General features: G+C 40.3%; 1 protein-coding gene across 6 annotated transcripts in view; it reads left to right on the plus strand.

The window, feature by feature from the left end:
• NPSR1 (neuropeptide S receptor 1) overlaps positions 1-22,160 on the plus strand; it is a 235,588-nt gene that overhangs the window by 14,887 nt on the left and 198,541 nt on the right. For all 6 annotated transcript variants that reach the window (XM_050785491.1, XM_050785493.1, XM_050785492.1 and 3 more), the window contains exon 2: positions 9,067-9,199. In XM_050785491.1, the coding sequence (XP_050641448.1) occupies positions 9,067-9,199 (133 nt within the window). The remainder of the gene's footprint in view (positions 1-9,066; positions 9,200-22,160) is intronic.

Raw genomic sequence — 22,160 nt, forward strand, 5'->3', positions numbered from 1 at the left:
GTGCCTGAATGGCCACTGTCTGTCCTCACTAACCTGAAGTTCTCACTCTCTGCCTTCACTTACGCTGTTGCCAGGCACTCTACTTCTTAGCTTGGCTACTTCTACTCATTGTTTCAGACTCAGCTCGCATAACAATCTCTGTAGGCTATACCTATTGACCAGCCATGACCAGCCCCTCCCCAGGTTCTATTAAATGCTCCTTATTTGGATTTCTACAACATCTTTATCATAGAAGTTCATACTGAAAATTCTGGTTGACATACCTGCCTCCACCATCAGACTAGAAGCTCCTTGTCTTAGCCTCCCTTATATCCCCAAAATATATTGAACTTTGGTATTAGATTCTCAGAAATGTTTATGGAATTTGACTGTACAGTTTACAAACCAGTATAATCACGTCTCCAGCTCCATGATTTTCAGGAGAGATTCCCACTTCTGGCCTGAGTGTCATTTCTACACCAACATGTAAGCAAGGCTCTCTCCTTGGGGTAAATGCCTTTCCCTCTTCTATACTACATGGGAGTTCACAGAATGACTCTCAGTTCACAGCTACTTGGAATAATCGTGGTCCACAGTCTCACTCTCCAATTCAACAGGCCTAGGCTTCAACTGCACCTCCCATCCCATCCACTTTCTCTATTCTTCATGAAGAAGGTCTCTGTCAGCTTGTCTTACCAGTCTCCAGACAGGTCTAGAGGCATTGCAGAGGGTGCCATCTCTCCCTGTTCTAGACCCTTGTTAAAGTGATATGAAAAGTCTTACAAAAGTATTAAAACTTGAGCTAACAACCAAATTTATATGTAGCTTTTTACAGGTTTCTTATTTTATGAATGTTTAAAAAATCTTGTCATACATATTTTCATAATTGAGTGTTATAACTGATGATAATCCTGGGTAATCCGGGACAGAATCCCCATAGTTCATGGTAAAACAGTTAGAAAATGTGAATGCCAACAGGAGGTCGTGATGACCATAATTCAACTCTATTTGCAAGCATGCCTCCCAGCTGGGTTGCTCAGGGGTTGGTGGCAGGGGAGGGGAGGAGAGACAGATTTTAAAAAGAGGCATCATCAGAAGGAGATGGCTGTCAGGGAGAAAAATGGCAGGCCCTCCTGAACTAGCCCAGTCCTACCTTCAGGCCTCCTTGTTGGCCTTGACTGGTTATTGACCACCTGTCATTGCTTCTGTAGCAGCAGGTGGGGTGAGATGTGGGAAGAAGTTGGGATGACCTCCCAAATGACAGATTACCAACTGCCCAGTTACTGCCCGGGGTCACCACATCCTCACATTGTGTCTTATTCTCCAAGTCTAATTAAGCAGCTTCAGGAACACAGAACTTTGCTATCTGCTCCTGCCTGTTTCACTTAAAATCAGGTGCCCATGTATGTCTCTGGGTTACACTGTGACTGATCCCTAATAAAATTAGAGATTTTCTATCTTTGCACTTGATATTGCCAACTCACCTAAGCAAATTAATGAGGCTTTGAGTAGGCCTCAGAGCCTGCTGCTGTGAATGACGGAAGCCACACAAGTCTCAGTGACAGAGAAGTAGAATTTCATTGTCTTCTCACTGAGAAGTGACACCAAATCATTGAAACCTTTTTTCTGATACTTTCTTTCCTATCTTGGAAAATAGCAAATATTTGCTCCTTCCTGTGTTGGAGATATTCATCTTCAACATCACGTACATAACAACCTTCCTAAAACAAACCCTGAAAACACGAGGGGCACGGAAAGCTTTGTGACTACCAGGACAGCTGATGTAGCTACATCTTCTGTGACATTTATCACTACTGTTGTGTGGGCGCCACATGTTGCCATAGAGTCCCTCCATTCCTCCAAGGAATGGACCTTACGCTCAGTCCTGGGGGAGACAGTCATGAATCCAACCCAGCCCCGGAAACTCAGCTTCAGGCAAGTTTTGGCTCAGAAAGAAAATGAAGAATTGTCTCTCCCTTGAAAATTGAAAGTAAATGAGGCAACTTCACTATCCTCGAGCCAAAATCGGGGCAGAAAACTACTAGAGTAAGCAGGGCATGGTCTTTCCAATTAAGCAAAGCTACATTCAAATCCCAGCTGCATCACCCAATGAGCCAGTAACCCAGGTAAGTAACTTCTCTGAACCTCATTCCCTTACCAAAAGATTGAGGACAGTGATAACTCGTTGGTCAAGTTGTGATGGTTAAGTGAGCAATATGTAAGGCTTATCAAATGATCCTTGGCACATGACAATCAATCAAAAACATGTACTGTGCACCTACTACATACATTACAAACTCAGTAAGCCATGTACTGGATTAATGAGATTCACTCAAATTATTTCATTCCCTTTCACCCTACTATTGTTAAAGATACTTAGGCTTTTTGTCTTCCAGTTTTCAGCACCTAACTGAAAAAGGAGATCATTATTCCTTGGATCTGGATAAATCCAGACTAGCCTGACAGATCCAGAATCGACTAGAGTAACTAATGTCCTATATTTCCTGAGATAATTCCCATTTCAAATGACCTTTTCTGTGATTCTTGTAAGTAGCCTTGCACTTGTCATCAACCATGTTTCCATCCAACAGATATTTATTGAGCACCTTCTATGGTCCAGACAGATGCCAGGGGTGGAGTTGTGAACCAGGCTTAGTGCCTGCCAGCATGGACATCCTTTTGGCTCTGGAAGCATGGCTCATGGAGCCACATCCCAGCTATCAGCCCTGTGGAAGCATCACCATCATCAAAGGAACCCTGCAATTCATCTTTCTAAATCCCAATTTGCAATTATCCAGGTCTGCAGAGAACTGATGTCACTGGGTAGCCTGATTAACTTGAGGTTAAAAGCCAATCAGTCATATACCAGCAACCATGTAATTGAGCTGAGAACAGGCTAATCTTCAGTTACTGAAACATTTTAAATACATTTCTTATTTCCACTCAGTATTTGACCATCTGGCTGGAATTTTGCCTCACATCACCACTGGGGGGCATTTTATGCCCAACTATATTCTGCAATAGTTTGGGGATGGTGTTGGGACACCATCAGTACACTGTGGTGGGGGGTGGGTAGGGAGAATGCTTCTTAGGCTTAGTGAAATTCCAATAGACTAGTACCAAAAATAGGATGAACACGGTAAATTCAAGCATCACTCTGAAAAGGTAGTGAGTTATCACCCCTCAAATGTACGTATGTAGTCCACAAACCGCAGGGAGGAGATAAACCAATTTTTATTGCATATCTACTATGTAGCAGGCACTGAGCTAAAAACCTCCATCTTCATCATCTTATCCACCCATCACAACTATTCTGAGATAGGTTTCGTCTTCATCCTCATTTTACAAATAAGAAGGTCAGAGAGGTTATCACATACAACCTATCACACATCCAACAAGTAGCAGAGACCAAGTCCAGGTCAGGTTGGTTTCAAAGCCTATCAACTTTTCTTCCACGAGACTCACCTGGTTGTGATATTCTCACTCCTCTGAAATTGTTTCCTCAATCCCCATTACCGTGACTCTCCAGATTATCCTGGGATTTGTGTGTGTCTCTGTGTGCCTGTGGGTGGGGAGGGGGACATGCACACGTAATATGGCTGTGAATTAAGGAGCAAGCAGTTGAGTATTTTCATACTTAATGACCCTTGTACTAGTCAGTGAAACAGGATTTAAACTTGACTGAGTATAACTTATACACTCAACCTATTTTATTGTCTTGTAGCACCAACACCTTACACTATGTCTGGCATAGAGTAGGCAATTAATAGATGTTAGATGAATTAATAAACAGATAAATCAACATGGCTCTTAGGAAGACCCCAGAAGCATTTGGCCAGGGAGGCTTCCTACATCTAGAAGTGTCCTGAAGCCTATGAAGTAAGGGGAGATTATCTGCCAATAGAAAATTCCAAAAGATGTGGAGGTGGGGAGGGTTTCACTTACAGGATTTGCTCAGCCTGCCCTAGAGACATCAGCCAATCAAAGGAAAATAGACCCCAACCTGTTTACAGAGCTCCTTGGACTTACCGTCCCAAAGCACAGCCCAAGAACAAAAACCCAGTCCAAGCAATCACTGACTCACCAGTCCCAGGGAATGATTTCCAATTCACTGATACATCAAACCAGGGTGATTTGATATGTAGTGCTTGTCACTCTGAACTTTCAACAATGCAGATCTGAGCCCCGGGACTACTTTGAAAAGACTGGATCCCTTGGCTTGGATTGCACTCTACAAAGATGAAGAAAGCAGTCTTTTACTGCCCACTGGGGACCAGAAGTTTCTTCCATTAGACAGAAACTTCATTTCTGGAAATGTGAACTTTGCTGCCAGGGTCATAAATGCCAACTCTGTATGTGAAAAGCAGACCATTTACTCACTTCAGCATTTATTTTTCTGGAAACTCATGTAAGTAAGGCCTGCCTGTACTTACATGAGGAAAGGAAAACATGAAAGAGAGATATAGTCTGAAAATGTAATGTTGACTTCCAATGCAAAACTCCCCTGAATTCACTTATTCTCTTCCTCTTTCCAATTCTCATCCAATAGGCTATCAGAAAGTAATTTCAGTTGAAAAGGCTTCCATATCAGAAGTAGAAAAGAGGGAAGGTCCCTATTCCCTTCCACCTGCTGGAAAACTGGAGGAATGTCCACAACGTGTAGAGTAGGTAAGACGTTCTGAGGGAGGGGTCGACAGACTCCTCTGCTCTCTGACAGGAAGTAAAGGCCTTCCTGGGGGGTCAGCAGAGAAGAGTTCAGCCCCAGGGCATTCCACTACTCAGAGTCCATCCACTGAGGCTGGGGCCACCTCCAGTGAGCAAATTTCTGTGGGAGGTTCACTGAATGCTGCAGACCTCACAGAAGAGGATTGTGGTCAGTGCCTTCTCCCAGCTAAAGGAGTGTGGACAGCTGGCTAAGTAAAACTTGGGCGAGGCTATGGATGGTGCCAGTGAAGACAGAGCCTCAGTAAGGAAAACATTCCTGTATCTACTATCTTCCTCACATCCCACCCTTGCCTCCTTCTTTGGCTGCTTCCAGACATTGTTCTCACCTCTCCCACCATGGAGACCTGGCTTTCTGATCTGGCAAAGAAACATCCTAAGTGCTTTAGCTTTTCTCTTCCTTCTTCTTTCTCCATTCAAGAATGAAAGAGTTCAACAGAGACCAATACAGTACTGGACAAGTGCAGAAATAAACCATCCCCTTGCACCGTCTAGGCTTTTCTTTTCAATTCTTTTTTTTTTTTTTTTTTTTTTTTTTGACAGAGTCTCACTCTGTCTCCAGACTGGAGTGCAGTGGCGCCATCTCAGCTCACTGCAACCTCCGCCTCCTAGGTTCAAGTGATTCTCCTGCCTCAGCCTCCCGAGTAGCTAGGACTACAGGCACGTGCCACCACGACCAGCTAATTGCAATTTTTAAAGAAGAAATTGCTTTAAGGCATCAACATGCTTCTCTTTACGAAACGGATTCCCTACAAGAAACGGGAGTAAATCTTGGAAAATCTCTTATTTGTATTCTCAGCAGAGCTTGAAAGGACATTGCATTAAGAAAAGGGACACAGTGGCTGGGCGAGGTGGCTCACACCTGTAATCCCAGCACTTTGGGAGGCCGAGGCGGGTGGATCATGAGGTCAGGAGATGAAGACCATCCTGGCTAACACAGTGAAACCCTGTCTCTACTAAAAATACAAAAAATTAGCTGGGCGTGGTGGTGGGCGCCTGTAATCCCAGTTACTCGGGAGGCTGCGGTAGGAGAATGGCGTGAACCCAGGAGGCGGAGCTTGCAGTGAGCCAAGATGGCACCACTGTACTCCAGCCTGGGGGACAGAACTAGGCTCCGTCTCTAAAAAACAACAGAAAAGAAATTCTTATAAACTTCACTGTAAACAATGGAAAGCAGAATATGATGGGGAAGAGAGAGAGAGAGAAGAGAAATGCAGGGAAGTCTCATACAGTAAAAATCAAGCAACTACAAACTAAGTAGAGGTATGCAGTGCCTTGTGGATTCAGTTTCTTCTCCCACATGGAGAACAGCAGCAGCGGAAGAGATACCACCTCTTTTCCAGCCAGCCAGTGTGCTGTAACACTTCCTCGGCCTCCTGGCAGTGCCAAAGACATGTATGGCGGCCTTAGCCAGAAAGAGGAGGCCATCCCAGCCTCCAGCATGGGGCTGTGAAAGTAGACATAGGTGACCCACTAGAGCTGTGAACTCCTTCAACTCTAGGGCTGAAGTGCCATATTCAATGAGCACAGTTCTTGAAAGGTCTCCAGGGAACCCATATCATATCTTGAACTAACCCAAACCTCTAAATCCCCTAAATCTTTCAAAGCTGAGAGAGAGAGAGTAATTCATCTTTAGGGATTGATATAGACTAGGCTATGATATTTAGAGCCCACCCACTGGGAACCATGGATAGGATGATTATATAATTGACTATCCAACCAAAGACACTTTTTGAGAGAGAAAGGGAAATTTAAATAATTATCTTGGGACAGCAGTTGACAACTAGGACTGTCCTAGGCAAACCAGGTTTCATAATTACCCTAGCCATGGACCACACTTTGAGAAGCACTTTCCAAAGGCCTCCGCCACGTGCAGCTGCTCATAGCCAAGCTCATGCTAACAGGTGGAAAAGCTTCTGGAAAACTGGGGCGCTTCCCTAGAAGACTCAGAATGTTAACAAGGAATAGGGAAGAAAGAGAACTAAGAGCTTGGCACAGGAGGGCTGGCCCAAAACCTGTGTCACAGCGCTGCCCTGGGCATTCACACCAAAGCTCATTCTAGAGACAAAAAGTATTTGATGGCCTTCTGTCATACTTTACCTGCCAGGCCACCTGCTTGATGGGCTGTTTCCTGAACCTAGACACCCCCAGGGCACCATCATCCTCCCTGATAGAATATTATATTAGAACAATTTGAGGAACATAGACACATTATCCCCAACCCCGTCCCTCAGCTGTTTCATCTGTCAGCACCATGGTGTCAGTGAGACCTTATGATGGAGACTTCCAAGCCACCTGGCTGCTTATGTTAGTCTGCAAGTTGTTCCATTGTTTTTTAAAAGAGAGGTCCTCCAAATTCAAATCACTTTTTTATGTCCCACTGCTGACACATCACCTGAATGGGAAGTGTCAGTCTACGACATCAAAAAGGCCTCTCCTGTTGTATCTGCTACTGACAGCACTGTTGTCCATCTATCTCAATGGGGAGAATTCTCTTACAAAAATTCACTCCCTCCACTCAGTACAGTACTTTGCATAATAATTAGTTTTCATTCCTGATGCTTTATCACCCATTTAAAGACTGCTAGAGAAATGAGTTATCCAGGATATGACCCCTCTAGTCGTCAAAGAACCAGAGAAAAAGTGTGTGGCTTGAAGCTGAGCAAAGATGGTGCCCTCCAAGTGGGATGTGACGTATGTATGCTGGACATGATTTATCTGCAGAGCTCTCCAACCCTGTCATCCTCCCACTCTAGTTGTGCAGCCCTCATCCTCCCCCCACATCACCACAATGCCTATCCTCATTTCCACAGTTCTGCAGTTCCAAGGCCCTGACCTCCACCTAGGATCTTAGAAACTGATCTGTAAATCCAGGATGGAGAGCCTAAATATCAGATTGATAAAATATAGGACTCATGAAAATGCTCATAAAAAATTTCTTAGAAGGCCAGGCATGGTGGCTCATGCCTATAATCCCAGAACTTTTTGGGAGGCTGAGGCGGGCAAATCACTAGGTCAGGAGGTGGAGACCATCCTGGCTAACAGGGTGAAACTCCGTCTCTACTAAAAAATCAAAAAGTATTAGCCGGGCGTGGTGGTGGGTGCCTGTAGTCCCAGTTACTTGGGAGGCTGAGGCAGGAGAATGGCATGAACCTGGGAGGCAGAGCTTGCAGTGAGCTGAGATCATTCCACTGCACTCCAGCCTGGGTGGCAGAGCAAGACCCTGTCTCAAAAAAATGAAACAAAACAAAACAAAACAAATTTCTTAGAAGGACCGTTAGATTAATAGCATTCCTGCTTTTTTTCTTTTTACTAATTAATCATTTATCTTAATCTGTTTTATGCTGCTATAACAGAGTATCAAAGACTGAGTAATTTATAAAGAAAAGTAATTTATTTCTACAGTGTGAGGGTCTGGGAAGGTGCTGGTATCTGGTGAGGGCTTTCTTGCTGCATCATTCCATGGCAGAAAGCAAGAGGGTGAGAGAGGGACAAGGGAAGAGAACTGAGTTCATTCCTTTATCAGTAACCCACTCCTGCAATAACTAACCCACTCCCACAATAACGACATTAATCCATTCATGAGGGCAGAGCCTTCAAGATCTAGTCACTTCTTAAAGGTTCTACCTTAACTCCACTGCTTTGGGGATTAAATTTCAACATATGAACCTTGGAGGACACATTCAAACCACAGAAATATTCTTCAGTAGAACTTTAATATTACTGTCTTATAAAATTCTGTCAAGTGAACAAAAGATAACCCATAATTATACCATCCTAATATGACTGCTTTTAACATTTTACTGTACTTCAGCCTTTTTGCTATGTATATAATTTTACAGAGTTGTAATCATACCCAGTACATGATTTTATCATGTTTTCCCACTTACCATTATATTATAGGTATTTTTAATATTGCTACATGGTCTTTGTGGTTGTCATTGTTAATAGCCATGCTGTAATAGTTCACTGAATTGAAGTGCTTTATTTACTTAGCTACCCTATTATCTTTAAACAATTTCTAATTTCTTTTTACAATAAATATGGACATCTTTGTGACAGTGGTGTTCTTTTTCACATCTTGACCTACTTTTCACATTGTGTTACAATTACTTGACCAAAGAGTATAAACTTTTTGTCTCTTGACATATATTTCCAAAAGATTTTTAAAAGGTGTATTAATCTACTCTGCAGCTGGTGTAAATGAAGACCATTTTGTCATTGTTTTCTTAAGAGCAGAGCTTCCAAAGGTAAGGATATGGGGCCAGGAGGAAGAAATCCAGCACCAAAGCCTGGGCCATGCATTCTGTAAAGAACCCTGGTTCTCACTGGCACACTGGTCTTATTTTTCTCTGTTTCTTGCAGACTGAGCAATTGATAACTCTGTGGGTCCTCTTTGTTTTTACCATTGTTGGAAACTCCGTTGTGCTTTTTTCCACATGGAGGAGAAAGAGGAAGTCAAGAATGACCTTCTTTGTGACTCAGCTGGCCATCACAGGTAGGTCACTATGCAAGTGAGAGGAGGAAACTGTATGTGAAGTCCCTATGGCTTCCTGCTTTTAATGAATTTTATCAAAAAAAAAAAAAAAAAAAAGTAACACATCGGTAAATTTGGGAATAATTTCTGAAACAATATAAAACCCATGTTTGAATATTTCCTCTGGCATACTTAACACATATGAATGCCTCTAAGATTTCATTATAAAAGTAACTCACTACACTAATGGAAATACCATTATCAGTGCCACCAAATGGTTCTGTAGCGTTCCCTGTTTTTATACACAATAGCCTCCATAGTTTACTAAGGTGATATTACCATATTATCCTGCATTATGAGCTTAAGGAATACATCCCAGAAAATGTACCAGCACTATCTCTATTCAATTATTAATGTTAAGTCTTGAGTACTTTGCAGATTAAAGCCTGTGGACATTGCTTTTGAAATGCAAATGATGTGCAACAGCACTACTGGGGGTAGTATAATGAAGTAGTATAATCTCAAGGATCGGGATGCTTAAGTGTAGACTTTGGAAATGACTGTTCAGTAGAAGAGTGAGCACAGCACACCTAGTAGAGGAATGGTGCAATATTCTCAAAGAAGAAAATGATCTGTGAAAGTAAGACCCCCACAGACATGAGTAGAGCTCATGTTCAAAAGGAAAAGAAAAACACAACCAGGGAGAGTCTTGTTCTACAGGCCAGAGAAGAAAGTGAGAAAATGGGATTCACAGAAAGTCCAGCAAAAGCCATGCGTGGAGTCCTAAGCTCTGGGAGCAAGATGGCTGTTATATTAGCTTAATTTGGATCAGACTATAGAAAAAAAATGCAAAAAGGAAAATGTAAATATTAAGTGCTTACAAGGAGTGATGGTAAATGACTTTCAGAAAGGGCTGTTTGGTATATTTCAACCTGTACTGTTATCTCAGCTGTAGTAATGGTAGTGGAGCTCTTTGGAATTTAGTCTTGAGCCAAAAATATATGACACTGTAACTTACAAGAGAACCTTAGCCATACATTGTTGGTAACCTGAAATACCCCTTTTTCTTTCTAACAAAGTATAACAAGCCCATCTGCTTGAGCTAGGCTGCAGTGGCTAGGGTAAACATCCAAGGTACCATTGAAAAATATAGAGAAGGTAAAAGGAGCAAGAGTTCTGAAGATGGAACCTGGGATGGGGGACAGTTTCTTCAATCTTTCCTACCAACAGGGATTCTAATTTTTCACTCCTATGATTGCAGAAGTAGAGATAATTAGGATCATCCAGCAAATGCTTAGAGGCAAATATCCCTGGATGAGGATGCTACAACTTATTTTCATTATATTTCTTTGATTACAGTGTGGTAATGCATGTTGTATGGAACTATGTATTCTTTTAGAATGAAAGGATTTAGACGTGGCAAGAATATCAGCTTGAAATTTAAAGTTTTTTCATAAACAATAAACACATGATAATTGAAAATTCACTACATATTATCAAAGAGAAAAGTTGTATGTTCTATTCTAATTCATAGTCATATTAATCTGGGTTTAATTTCATATACATCTCCTATACTGTTTTTATTTGTTAATTGTTTCTAGAAAAACTCTGTCAGGTCAGAAGCATTTTAAATGAAGAATTCCTGAAGTGAAAAACACTGCCAAAGGTCTAGGATTGAAGGTCAATAGTCTGAGATTAAATGTATGTGTTATTGAAATTTCCTTCATACACTTTCACCATGATCACAGATCCTTTGGTAAAGGAGGTGAGAATACATACCTGAGTCTCGAGCATGCATATAAAAGTTACCCAGGCATCAACTGAGAGGCCTTGTGCTTTGAGACGTATATAAAAATGTGGTTTGAGTCCCCCATCGTATGTCAATGTCCTCCTTTAAGATTTCTTCAAATTCTGTGGAATTTATATTTTTACTTCTCTCTTTTGCTTCTTGTTTCCTCCTTCCACTAAATTCTTGCTCTGTCTCACCAGTATCTCATCTTTCTGAGCTCCTCTTTTTTTGTGGTTGTTTCATGCTGTCCCTAACAAGGCACTCAAGGCACCCTCCTTTCCTTTATTTTCTTTAAAATCATTCACAAAAGTATGACTTTCTATGTTTAAAAGACTTTTCTGAATATTTCAGGTAATATAAGGATATTGCATCATAGAAAAGTAAATACCTTAAGAGCAAATATTTCATTTTCTCAGAACATTCAGCTGCCATCAGAAATATTTCAGTTTGATCATGCCACTGCACTTCAGCCTGGGAGACAGAGTGAGACTCTGTCTCAAAAAAAAAAAAAAAAGAAATGTCTCAGTTTTACTTTGCTTCAGCCTCACTATTCTACTCTCTCTTCTAAATGTCTAGTATCTTGTGCCAAGAAATTTTAATACTTTCCTCTATTTTTTGTTTTGCTTTGTTCTTACCGCTACCAAACCATGATCTCAGAGACCCCTTAACTTCCAAAAACCAAGTATCAGGCCAAAAAGCAAGTGTGAGGCTTTTTTTTTTTTTTAAACAAAGGAAGTTGCTCCCTAAAAAAGAACTCTGGAACTAGTTACAATGATAAACAGACAAAGAAAAATACACATTCATATTTATAGTTACATATGTCATGGCTAAAAATAAATTATTCTGAATTGTATAAAACTGTAAGATATACAGTGATAACTCAATAGTATATTGTATTAGTCTGTTCTCACACTGCTATGAAGAAATACCCGAGACCGGGTAATTTATAAAGGAAAGAGGTTTAGTTGACTCAGAGTTCTGCATTGCTAGGGAGACCTGAGGAAAGTTATTAATACAATCATGGCAGAAGGCAAAGGAGAAGCAGGTACCTTCTTCACAAGGCAGCAAGGTGGAGTGAGTGCGAGCAGGGAGAATGCCAGATGCTTATAAAACCATCAGATCTTGTGAGACTCACTCATTATCACAACAACAGCATAGGGAAACTGCCCTCATGATCCAATTACCTTCTCCTGGTCCTGCCCTTGACACATGGGGGTTATTACAATTCAAGGTGAGTTTTGGGTGGGGACACAGAGTCAAACCATACCATATATTATGTGCTGTGCGTGCAAAAATTTCGAACTGGTTTTAGGCCAATACTCCTACCTACAATAATTAGAAAAGCTGGACAAAATCTAAACATTCGTTAGAAGGTATCATATAGCTGCCAAAGACAACTAAGACTTGAGGGGCCAAGATTTCACAGAGCAGAAAATTTTGTGAGATAAATACGTTATTTGACACTACTATCCCCTTAAAGTATTAGCTGATTTAAAAACAGAAACTGGGGCTGAAAACCTGAGTAGAGCTTTCGGCAGTTTCATTGGACTGATGGGGCAAAAATTAATCTGCCAAAGCATAGAGACTTTGATAAATATTCCAGGGTTTCTATTGGTACTGCTGAAAGACACAACCTACAAGTAAGAGTAAACTAAAAGTGGATCAGCCCTCATCAAAAAATGAAATACAACCCCAAACCCGAATGAAATCAGATGATCTACCTCTGCATGCACACAAACCATCTGCTAGTGCAAAAATAAATCTTCTTTGGGGGAAGAAAGCATTATCCCATATCAAATTAACTACAATTTTCCATGCACAATGTTCAGCACTTGATTAAAAAACAACCAGGAATGCAAAAATACAAGAATTATGAAAAACAAGGAGAAAAATAGATTATGAAGAGTTGCAGAAGAGATCCATCTATTGGCATTATCGAGATACAGAATTTATAACTGTTGCTTATCTGTTTAGAAACTACAAAATAAGATTAAAGGTTGAATATCCTATCTCCAGGCTTTTGATGCACCTGCCCCCTTAAAATTGGAGCTTGAGCACACAAAGAACTCCCTTTCCACACAAAGAACTTGGTGTAGTGGCGCTTCCTCCACTCCACACCTGGATGTAATTCCAGCCATTTAACACACCTGCCCTAATGGACTAGGCGTTTGAGCCACCTCTTCCTCCCATGCAAAGACCTTGTTATGGCTGCAGTTTCTCTGCTCTTTCCCCAGACATATCACCCAACTCGAGGTGCACCTGCTCCCCCAGATTAGGAGCTTGAGCTACCCCTATGTTCACTTTGTGGCAGCAGTGGTTTCTCTCCACCTTGCCGGGGCATATTTCCAGGCATCTGGCACACTTGATTGTCTAAATTAGAAGCCTGACCTGCTCCTCCCTGCAGAGATCTTGGTAGAGCAAAGCTCTCTTCACTCAATGCCCAGACATATTTCCAGGCATTTGAAGAACCAACTCTTTAGATTAGGAATTTAAGCTTCCCCCACTTCCTGTGCAGAGAACTTTGGACAGTGGAGGTTTCCAGACTCTATGCCTAGGCACATCTCCAGGCACTTGGCAGCTGCCCACCAGACCCTGCCTCAGAGCTAATACTTCTGCCTGCCATTGGGAGAACTGTAGGAGAGCTTGCTTAGTCTATCCCACCCATCTTGGCCCCCACTCCAGAAATAAGCACGGAGCTCAGACCACTGTGCATTCCACAGATCAGCCCATTGCCCGAGTCAACAGAACTTCTCCCAGTAAACAAGAATCAAGTATATACCCGTTTGAGTCAGCTGCAGCTGAACTTTATGCATAAGCATCACCTACTGACCTGGAGGTTGAACTGCACAATACAGTAAGAAATCTGGGGCCAGGCGCCGTGGCTCACACCTGTAATCCCAACACTTTGGGAGGCCAAGGCCGGCGGATCACGAGGTCAGGAGATGGTGACCATCCTGGCTAACAGAGTGAAACCCTGTTTCTACTAAAAATACAAAAAATTAACTGAACGTGGTGGTAGACGCCTGTAGTCCCAGCTACTCGGGAGGCTGAGGCAGGAGAATGGCATGAACCTGGGAGGCGGAGCTTGCAGTGAGCCGAGATCGTGCCACTGCAGTCCAGCCTGGGCGACAAAGCGAGACTCCATCTCAAAAAAAAAAAAGAGAAAATGCTTAGCTATCAAACCTAAGAAATTGGAAAACAGAGAATACTATTCATTAAGACTAAATTAAGCCTTCTGGCTAGTGTGATTTTGTAAGTTACTCTAAATTCCTATTTATAGAAATTGCTGGCCTGGTGCAGTGGCTCAAGCCTGTAATCCCAGCACTTTGGGATGCCAAGGCAGGCAGATCACAAGATCAGGAGTTCAAGACCAGCCTAACGAACATGGTAAAACCCCGTCTCTACTAAAAATACAAAAACTAGCTGGATGTGGTGGCACATGCCTGTAATCCCAGCTACTTGGGAGGCTGAAGCAGGAGAATCACTTGAACCCGGGAGGCAGAGGTTGTAGTGAGCTAAGATCCGCCACTGCACTCCAGCCTAGGCGACAGAAAGAGAATCCATCTCAAAAAAAAAAAAAAAAAAAGAATTAGCTGGCCCGGCAAGGTGGCTCACGCCTGTAATCCCAGCACTTTGAAAGGCTGAGGCAGACAGATCACCTGAGATCAGGAGTTTGAGACCAGCCTGACCAACATGGAGAAACCCTGTCTCTACGAAAAATACAAAACTAGCCAGGAGTGGTGACGCATGCCTGTAAATCCCAGCTATTCGGGAGGCTGAGGCAGGAGAATTGCTTGAACCCGGGAGGTGGAGGTTGAGGTGAACCAATATTGTACCATTGCACTCCAATCTGGGCAACAAGAGCGAAACTCCATCTTAACAACAACAACAACAACAACAACAACAAAAAAGGCCGGGCATGGTGGTGGCTCAGCTTGTAATCCCAGCAAGCGTGGGTTTCGGAGGCTGAGCCACTGCACTCCAGCCTGGGCCACAAAGCAAAGCTCTGTCTCAAAAAAAAAAAAAAAAAAAAAAAGAAAGAAAGAAATCTGGGCAGGGCTTGGTGATTTATGCCTGTAGTCCCAACACTTTGGGAGGCTAAGGCCGGCTGATCACTTGAGCTTAGGAGTTCGAAACCAACCTGGGCAACATAGTGAGACCCCTGTATCTACAAAAAATTTTTAAAATTAGCCAGGCATGGTGGTGCACACCTGTAGTCCCAGTTGCCAGGGAGGCTGAGGTGGGAGAATTATTGGTGCCCAGAAAGTCAAGGCAGCAGTGAGCCAAGATCATGCCACTGCACTCCCATCTGGGTAACAAAGTTAGACCCTGTCTCAAAAAAAAAAAAAAAGGAAATGAAAAGAAATCTGATAACATGAGTGCCCAGCAGTGGAAAATGTAATAAGCCTCCTAAGACCTCTACCACCCCAGCCTCATAGGAGGCAGTGAGCCTGCTCACATACTCAGTACACAGCTACTACAACCAGCATTTGGGAAAGCCACCATACAAAGGCTACCCATTACCAAGAAATGCTTATACAGACTCGTTGCCGCTGAAAGCACCCAGAACCAAATCCAAATGACCTTACACAACATAAACTAAAGATATCTCCTCAGAAGAGGAAAAAAGTCACATCCAAATAAAAGCAAATTAAAAAAAAAATAAAGAGAGATAGTTTATCTGGATGAGAAGGAACCAGAGAAATAACTCTGAAAGTATGAATTAAATAGAGTGTAACAACACCCCCAAAGGATCACACTAACTCTCCAGTAATGGATTCTAACCAAGATGAAATCTTTGAAATATCGAGTAAAGAATTCGAAACATTGACTTTTAAAAAGCTCAATGAGATCCAAGAGAAAATTGAAAACCAACACAAAGAAAACAGAAAAAACAATTCAGGACATGCAAGAAGAGATAGTTATCACTAAAATAAGAGAACTGGAAATGTAAAAATTATTGAAGGAATAACAAAATAAAAATGAAAGCTTCAACAATAGGCTAGACCAAGAGGAAGAAAGAATTTCAGAACTAAAAGACATCTTTTGAATTAAACCAGTAAGAAAAAAATACAGAAAAATGAATTTTAAGAAATGACCAGTGCCTTTGAGAAATATGGGATTATGTAAAGCATTCAAACCTACAATTTATAGGTATTCCAAAGGGTGAAAAAGAAAAAGTATAGAAAACCTATTTGAGGAAATAATTCAGGAAAGCTTCTTTGGTCTTGGGAGAGATTTAGAAACCCAGATACAAGGAGCTCAAAGAACTCCTGGAAGACATATCATGAGAATAACATCACCAAGACGTAGAGTCACCAGACTATCCAAAGTCAACATGAAGGAAAAAATCCTAAGAGTGCCCAGAGAGAAGTGTCTAATCACCTATAAAGGAAATTTCATAAGACTAACAGTGGACTTCTCAACAGAAACTCTACATGCCAGAAGAGATCAGGGGCCTATTTTTAGCCTCCTTAAAGAAAAACTTTGCTAGCCAAGATTTTCACATCCTGCCACGCTAAGCTTTATAAATGAAGAAGAAATAAAGTCTTAACCAGACAAATAAATGCTAAGGGAATTTGTCGATTCTAGACCAGACTTACAAGATATGCTCAAAGGAGTTCTAAACATGGAAACAAAACAACAACACTCATCATCACAAAAGGACACATAAATACAAAGCTCACAGATCCTGTAAACCAACAGCACAATTGAAACTCCAAGAGAAGTAACAACACTGTGACAGGAACGCAACCTCACATATTAATATTAATCTTGAATGTAAATGGCCTAAATATTCCACTTAAAATATAGAGTGGAAAATTGGATTAAAAAGAGACTCAACTATCTGCTACCTACAAGATACCCACTTACTGACTAAAGACAGCTATAGACTCAAAGTAAAACGGTGGGAAAATATATATCATGTAAATGGGAAAAAAAAAGCAAGCAGGAGTAGTCATTTTTATATTAGATAAAAGAGACATCAAACCAACAGCATTAAAAAACAAGACAAAGAAGGGCATCATATAATGATAAAAGGTTCAATACAATAAGAAGATTGAACTATCCTAAAGTATACATGACCAACACTGGAGACCCCAGATTCATAAAATTACGACTACACATAAGAACAAAGATTAATAGAAAAAAAAAATAATGGTCTTCAATACTCCACTGACATCAGGAGACAGATCATCAAGGCAGGAAATCCACGAAAAATCTCTAGACTTAGTCTGGGTACAGCAACTGACTCTTGTAATCCCAGTGCTTTGGGGGACTGAAGTGGTAGGATTATTTGAGGCCAGTAGTTCAAGACCAGCTTGGGCAATATACTGAGACCCAATCCCACAAAATAAATAAATGAATAAATAAATAAAAATTAAGCATGGTAGTGCATGCCTGTAGTCTAAGCTACTTGCGAGACTGAGCTGGAAGGATTGTGTGAGTACAGGAGTTTGAGGTTACAGTAAGCACCACTGCAATCCAGCCTGGGCAAAAGAGTGAGACCCTGTCTCCGAAAAAAACAAGACAAAATGAAACAAAACAAAAAGAAAGAAAGAAACTCTGGACTTAAACTATATATAGACCAAATGGACCTAATAGGTATTTACAGAACATTTCATTTAATAACTGCAAAATATATATTCTTCTCATCTGTGCATGGAACATTCTCCCAAATTGACTATATTCTTAGCCATAAAGCAATTCTCAATAAATTCAAAAAAATGAAATCATATCAAGTATTTTCTTAAACCACTGTGGAATAAAATTATAAATCAAACTAAGAGGCACCTTCGAAAACATACAAGAACATGAAAACTAAACACCTTGCTCCTAAATGACCTTTGGGTAAACAATAAAATTATGGCAAAAATGTAAAAAATTTCAAAATGAATGAAAGTAGAGATACAACATACCAAAACCTCTGGGATACAGTAAAAGCAGTTCTAAGAGAAAAGTTTATCGAATTCAATGCTTACATTAAAAGATAGAAAGAGCTCAAATTAACAACCTAACATTATACCTCTAAGGAACAAGGAAAGCAAAAACAAGCTAAATACAAAGTTAGCAGAAAAACAAATAAATATAATAACAAATATCAGAGCACAATGACATGAGATTGAGATTAAAAAAGATACAAAAGTCAACAAAACAAAATGTTGAATCTTTGAAAAGGTAAATGAAATTGGCAGCCTTCTAGTTAGATGAAACAAGAAACAGGAGAGACGATTCAATTAAGTACAATCAGAAATGATAAAGGTGATTGATATAGTTTGGATGTGTGTCCCAGACCAAATCTCATGTTGAAATACAATTCCCAGTGTTTGAGGTAGGGCCTAGTGGAAGGTGATTATATCATGGGGGCAGATTTCTCATTAATGGTTTAGGACCATCCCCCTTGGGCAACCTACTGCCCTCATGAGAGTGAGTAAGTTTTTGTGAGATCTGGTCTTTTAAAATTGTGTAGCACACCCCTGCTCTCTCTCTCGATTCTTCTCCGGCCATGTGATGTGCCTGCTCCCTCTTCGCTTTGCCTTCCATTATGATTGTAAGTTTCCTGAGGCCTTCCAAGAAGCCAAGCAGATACCAGCATCATACTTCCTGTACAGCCTGAAGAACCAAGAGCCAATTAAACCTCTTTTCTTTATAAATTACCCAGTCTCTGTTATTTCTTTATAGCATTGTGAGAATGGACTAATACAGTGAAATCACAACTGATACTATAGAAATAAAAAAATATCATCAGAGACTACTATGAACACCTCTGTGCATGCAAACTAGAAAACCTGGAGAAAATAGATAAATCCCAGAAACATACAACCCCCCAAGATTGAACCAGGAAGAAGTTGAAATCCTGAATAGACCAATAGCAAGTAATGAAATTACATCAGTAATAAAAAAACTTCCAACAAAAAAAATCTCAAGACCAGACAGATTCACAGCTGAATTTTATCAGATGTACAAAGAAGAGCTGGCACCAATCTTACTGAATCTATTCCAAAACATGAATGTGAAGCAATTCCTATAAAATTCCTGTTTCTCTAAAACCAGTATCACCCTGATACCAAAATCATACAAGGACACAACAACAACAACAACAACAACTACAAACTACAGGCCAATAACCCTGATGGACATAGTTGTAAAATTCCTCACCAAGATACCAGCAAATCAAATCCAACAGCACATCAAAAAGATAATACATCACAATCAAGTGAGTTTTATTCCAGGGATGCCAGGATGACTCAACATACACAAATCAATAAAATCAATAGACATGATTCACCACATTAACAGAACTAAAAACAAAAACCATGTGATCATCTCAATACAATAAGGCTTCAATAAAATCCAATATCTTTTGATAATAAAAACCCTCAACAAATTAGGCATCTAAGAAACATACCTCAAAATAAGAGCCATCTATTACAAACCTACAGCCAACATTATATTGAATGAGGAAAAATTGAAAGCATTATCCCTAAAAACTGGAACACAATGAGGATGTCTACATTCACCACTCCTACTCAACATAGCACTAGAAGTCCTAGCCAGAGCAATCAGGCAAGAAAAAGAAATGAAAGGAATTCACACTGGAAAAAAAAAGTCAAATTACCAAATTATCTCTGTTCAGTAATGACATGATTGTACACCTAGAAAACACTCTACAGACTCCAAAAGACTCCTAGACTCAACAAAAATCTTCAGTAAACTTTCAGGATACAAAATCAACATATAAAAATCAGTAGCATGTCTATAGACCAATAGTCTTCAGGCTGAGAACCAAATCAAGAACTTGATCTTCTTAACAATAGCCCCCCAAAATAAAATAAAATAAAATAAAATAAAATAAAATAAAATAAAATAAAATAAAAAAACAACTAGGAATACTTTAAATCAAGGAGATGAAATATCTCTACAAGGAGAATTACAAAAAGTGATGAAAGAAATTGTAGATAACACACATGACTGGGGAAACATCCCATGCTCATGGATTGGAAAATTCAATATCATTAAAATGACCATACTTCCCAAAGCAATCTACAGATTCAACACAATCCATATCATATTACAGATGTCATTTTTCAGAGAATTAGAAAAACAATATTAAAGTTTATGTAGAATTTTAAAAGACCCTGAATAGCCAAAGCAATTCTGTTTTTTTTTTTTTTTTTTTGAAATGGAATCTTGCTCTGTCACCAGGCTGGAGTGCAATGGCATGATCTTGGCTCACTGCAACCTACACCTCCTGGGTTCAAGCGATTCTCCTGCTTCAGCCTCCCGAGTAGCTGGGACTACAGGTGTGCATCACCATGCCCAGCTAATTTTTGTATTTTTAGTACAGATGGGTTTCACCATGTTGGCCAGGATGGTCTCGATCCCTTGACCTTGTGATCTGCCAGCCTCGGTCTCCCAAAGTGCTGGGATTACAGGTGTGAGCCACTAGGCCTAGCATAGCCAAAGAAATTCTAAGCAAAAGAAAAAAATCCGGAAGCATCACATTGCCTGACTTTATACTACAAGGCTATAGTAGCTAAAACAGCATGGTACTGGTACAAAATTAGACACATAGATCAATGAAACAGAATAGAGAAAGCAGTTATAATGCCACATACCTGCAACCAACTGATCTTTAACAAAGCTGATAAAAATAAACAATATGGAAAGGACACCTTATTCAATAAATGGTGCTGGGAAAATTGGCTAGCCATATGCACAAAATGAAACTCTACCTATGACAATATACAAACATTAACTTAAGATAGATTGAAGACTTAAATGTAAGATCTGAAACTAAAAATCTTAGGAAAAAATCCTGGGAAAAACCCTACTGGACATTAGCCTAGGCAAAGAATTTATAACAAAGACCCCCAAAACAAATGGAACAGAAACAAAAATAGGCAAGTGGAACTTATTTAAATTAAAAAGCTTCTGTACAACAAAAGAAATCATCAACAAATAGACAGCCTATCTGGAGAGGAAGTATTTGCAGATTATGACTAATGACTAATATCCAACAAATGACTAATATTCAAAATATACAAGGAACTAAGACAAATCAACAAGAAAGAACAAAAAACTCCATTAAAAACTGGGCAAAAGACATGAACACGGCCAGGCATGGTGGCTCATGCCTGTAATCCCAGCACTCTGGGAGGCCGAGCTGGGCAGATCACAAGGTCAGGAGATTGAGACCATCCTGGCTAACACGGTGAAACCCCATCTATACTAAAAAAAAAAAAAAAAAAAAAAAAAAAAAATTAGCCGGGTGCGGTGGCGGGCGCCTGTAGTTCCAGCTACTTGGGAGGCTGAGGGAGGAGAATGGCGTGAACCCAGGAGGTGGAGCTTGCAGCGAGCCAAGACAGCACCACTGAAGTCTGGCCTGGGCGAAAGAGTGAGACTCTGTCTCAAAAAAAAAAAGAAAAAAAAAAAAAAAAAGAAGACATGAACAGACATTTCTCAAAATTAGAAATACTAGCAGCCAACAAACACGTGGAAAAAATGCTCAATATCACTAATCATCAGAGAAATTAAAAGTAATACCACAATGAGATATCATCTTACACCAGTCAGAATGGCTATTATCAAAAAATCAAGAAACAATATACACTGGCAGGCAAGGCTGTGAGGAAAAGGGTAGACTTATACACTTTTGGTGGGAATATAAATTAGTTCAACCACTATAGAAAACAGAATAGAGATTTCTCAGAAGACTTAAGACAGAACTTCCATTTCACCAAGCAATCTCACTACTGAATATCTACCCAAAGAAAATGAAATCACTATATGAAAAAGACATTTGCAATCATATGTTCATTGCAGGACTATTCACACTAGCAAAGTCAGAATCAAGTTCAGTCTCCAGCAATGCATGATTGGATAAAAAAAACTGTGGTATATATACACCATAGAATACTATGCAGCTATAAAAAAGAATGAAATCATGTCCTTTACGGCAACATAGATAAAGCTGGAAGTCATTATACTAAGTAAAATAACTCAGAAACAAATAAAATAACATATGTTCTCTTTTATAAGGGGGAGCTAAACAATGGGTACACATAGATAAAAAGATGGAAATAATAGACACTAGGAACTCCAAAAGGGAGAAGGGTGGGAGGTGCATAAAGGTTGAAAAATTACCTATTGGTTACAGTGTTCACTATTTAGGTAATGGGTACACTGGAA

This window comes from Macaca thibetana, chromosome 3 (assembly GCF_024542745.1).
Source record: "Macaca thibetana thibetana isolate TM-01 chromosome 3, ASM2454274v1, whole genome shotgun sequence".
Classification (NCBI taxonomy): domain Eukaryota; kingdom Metazoa; phylum Chordata; class Mammalia; order Primates; family Cercopithecidae; genus Macaca; species Macaca thibetana.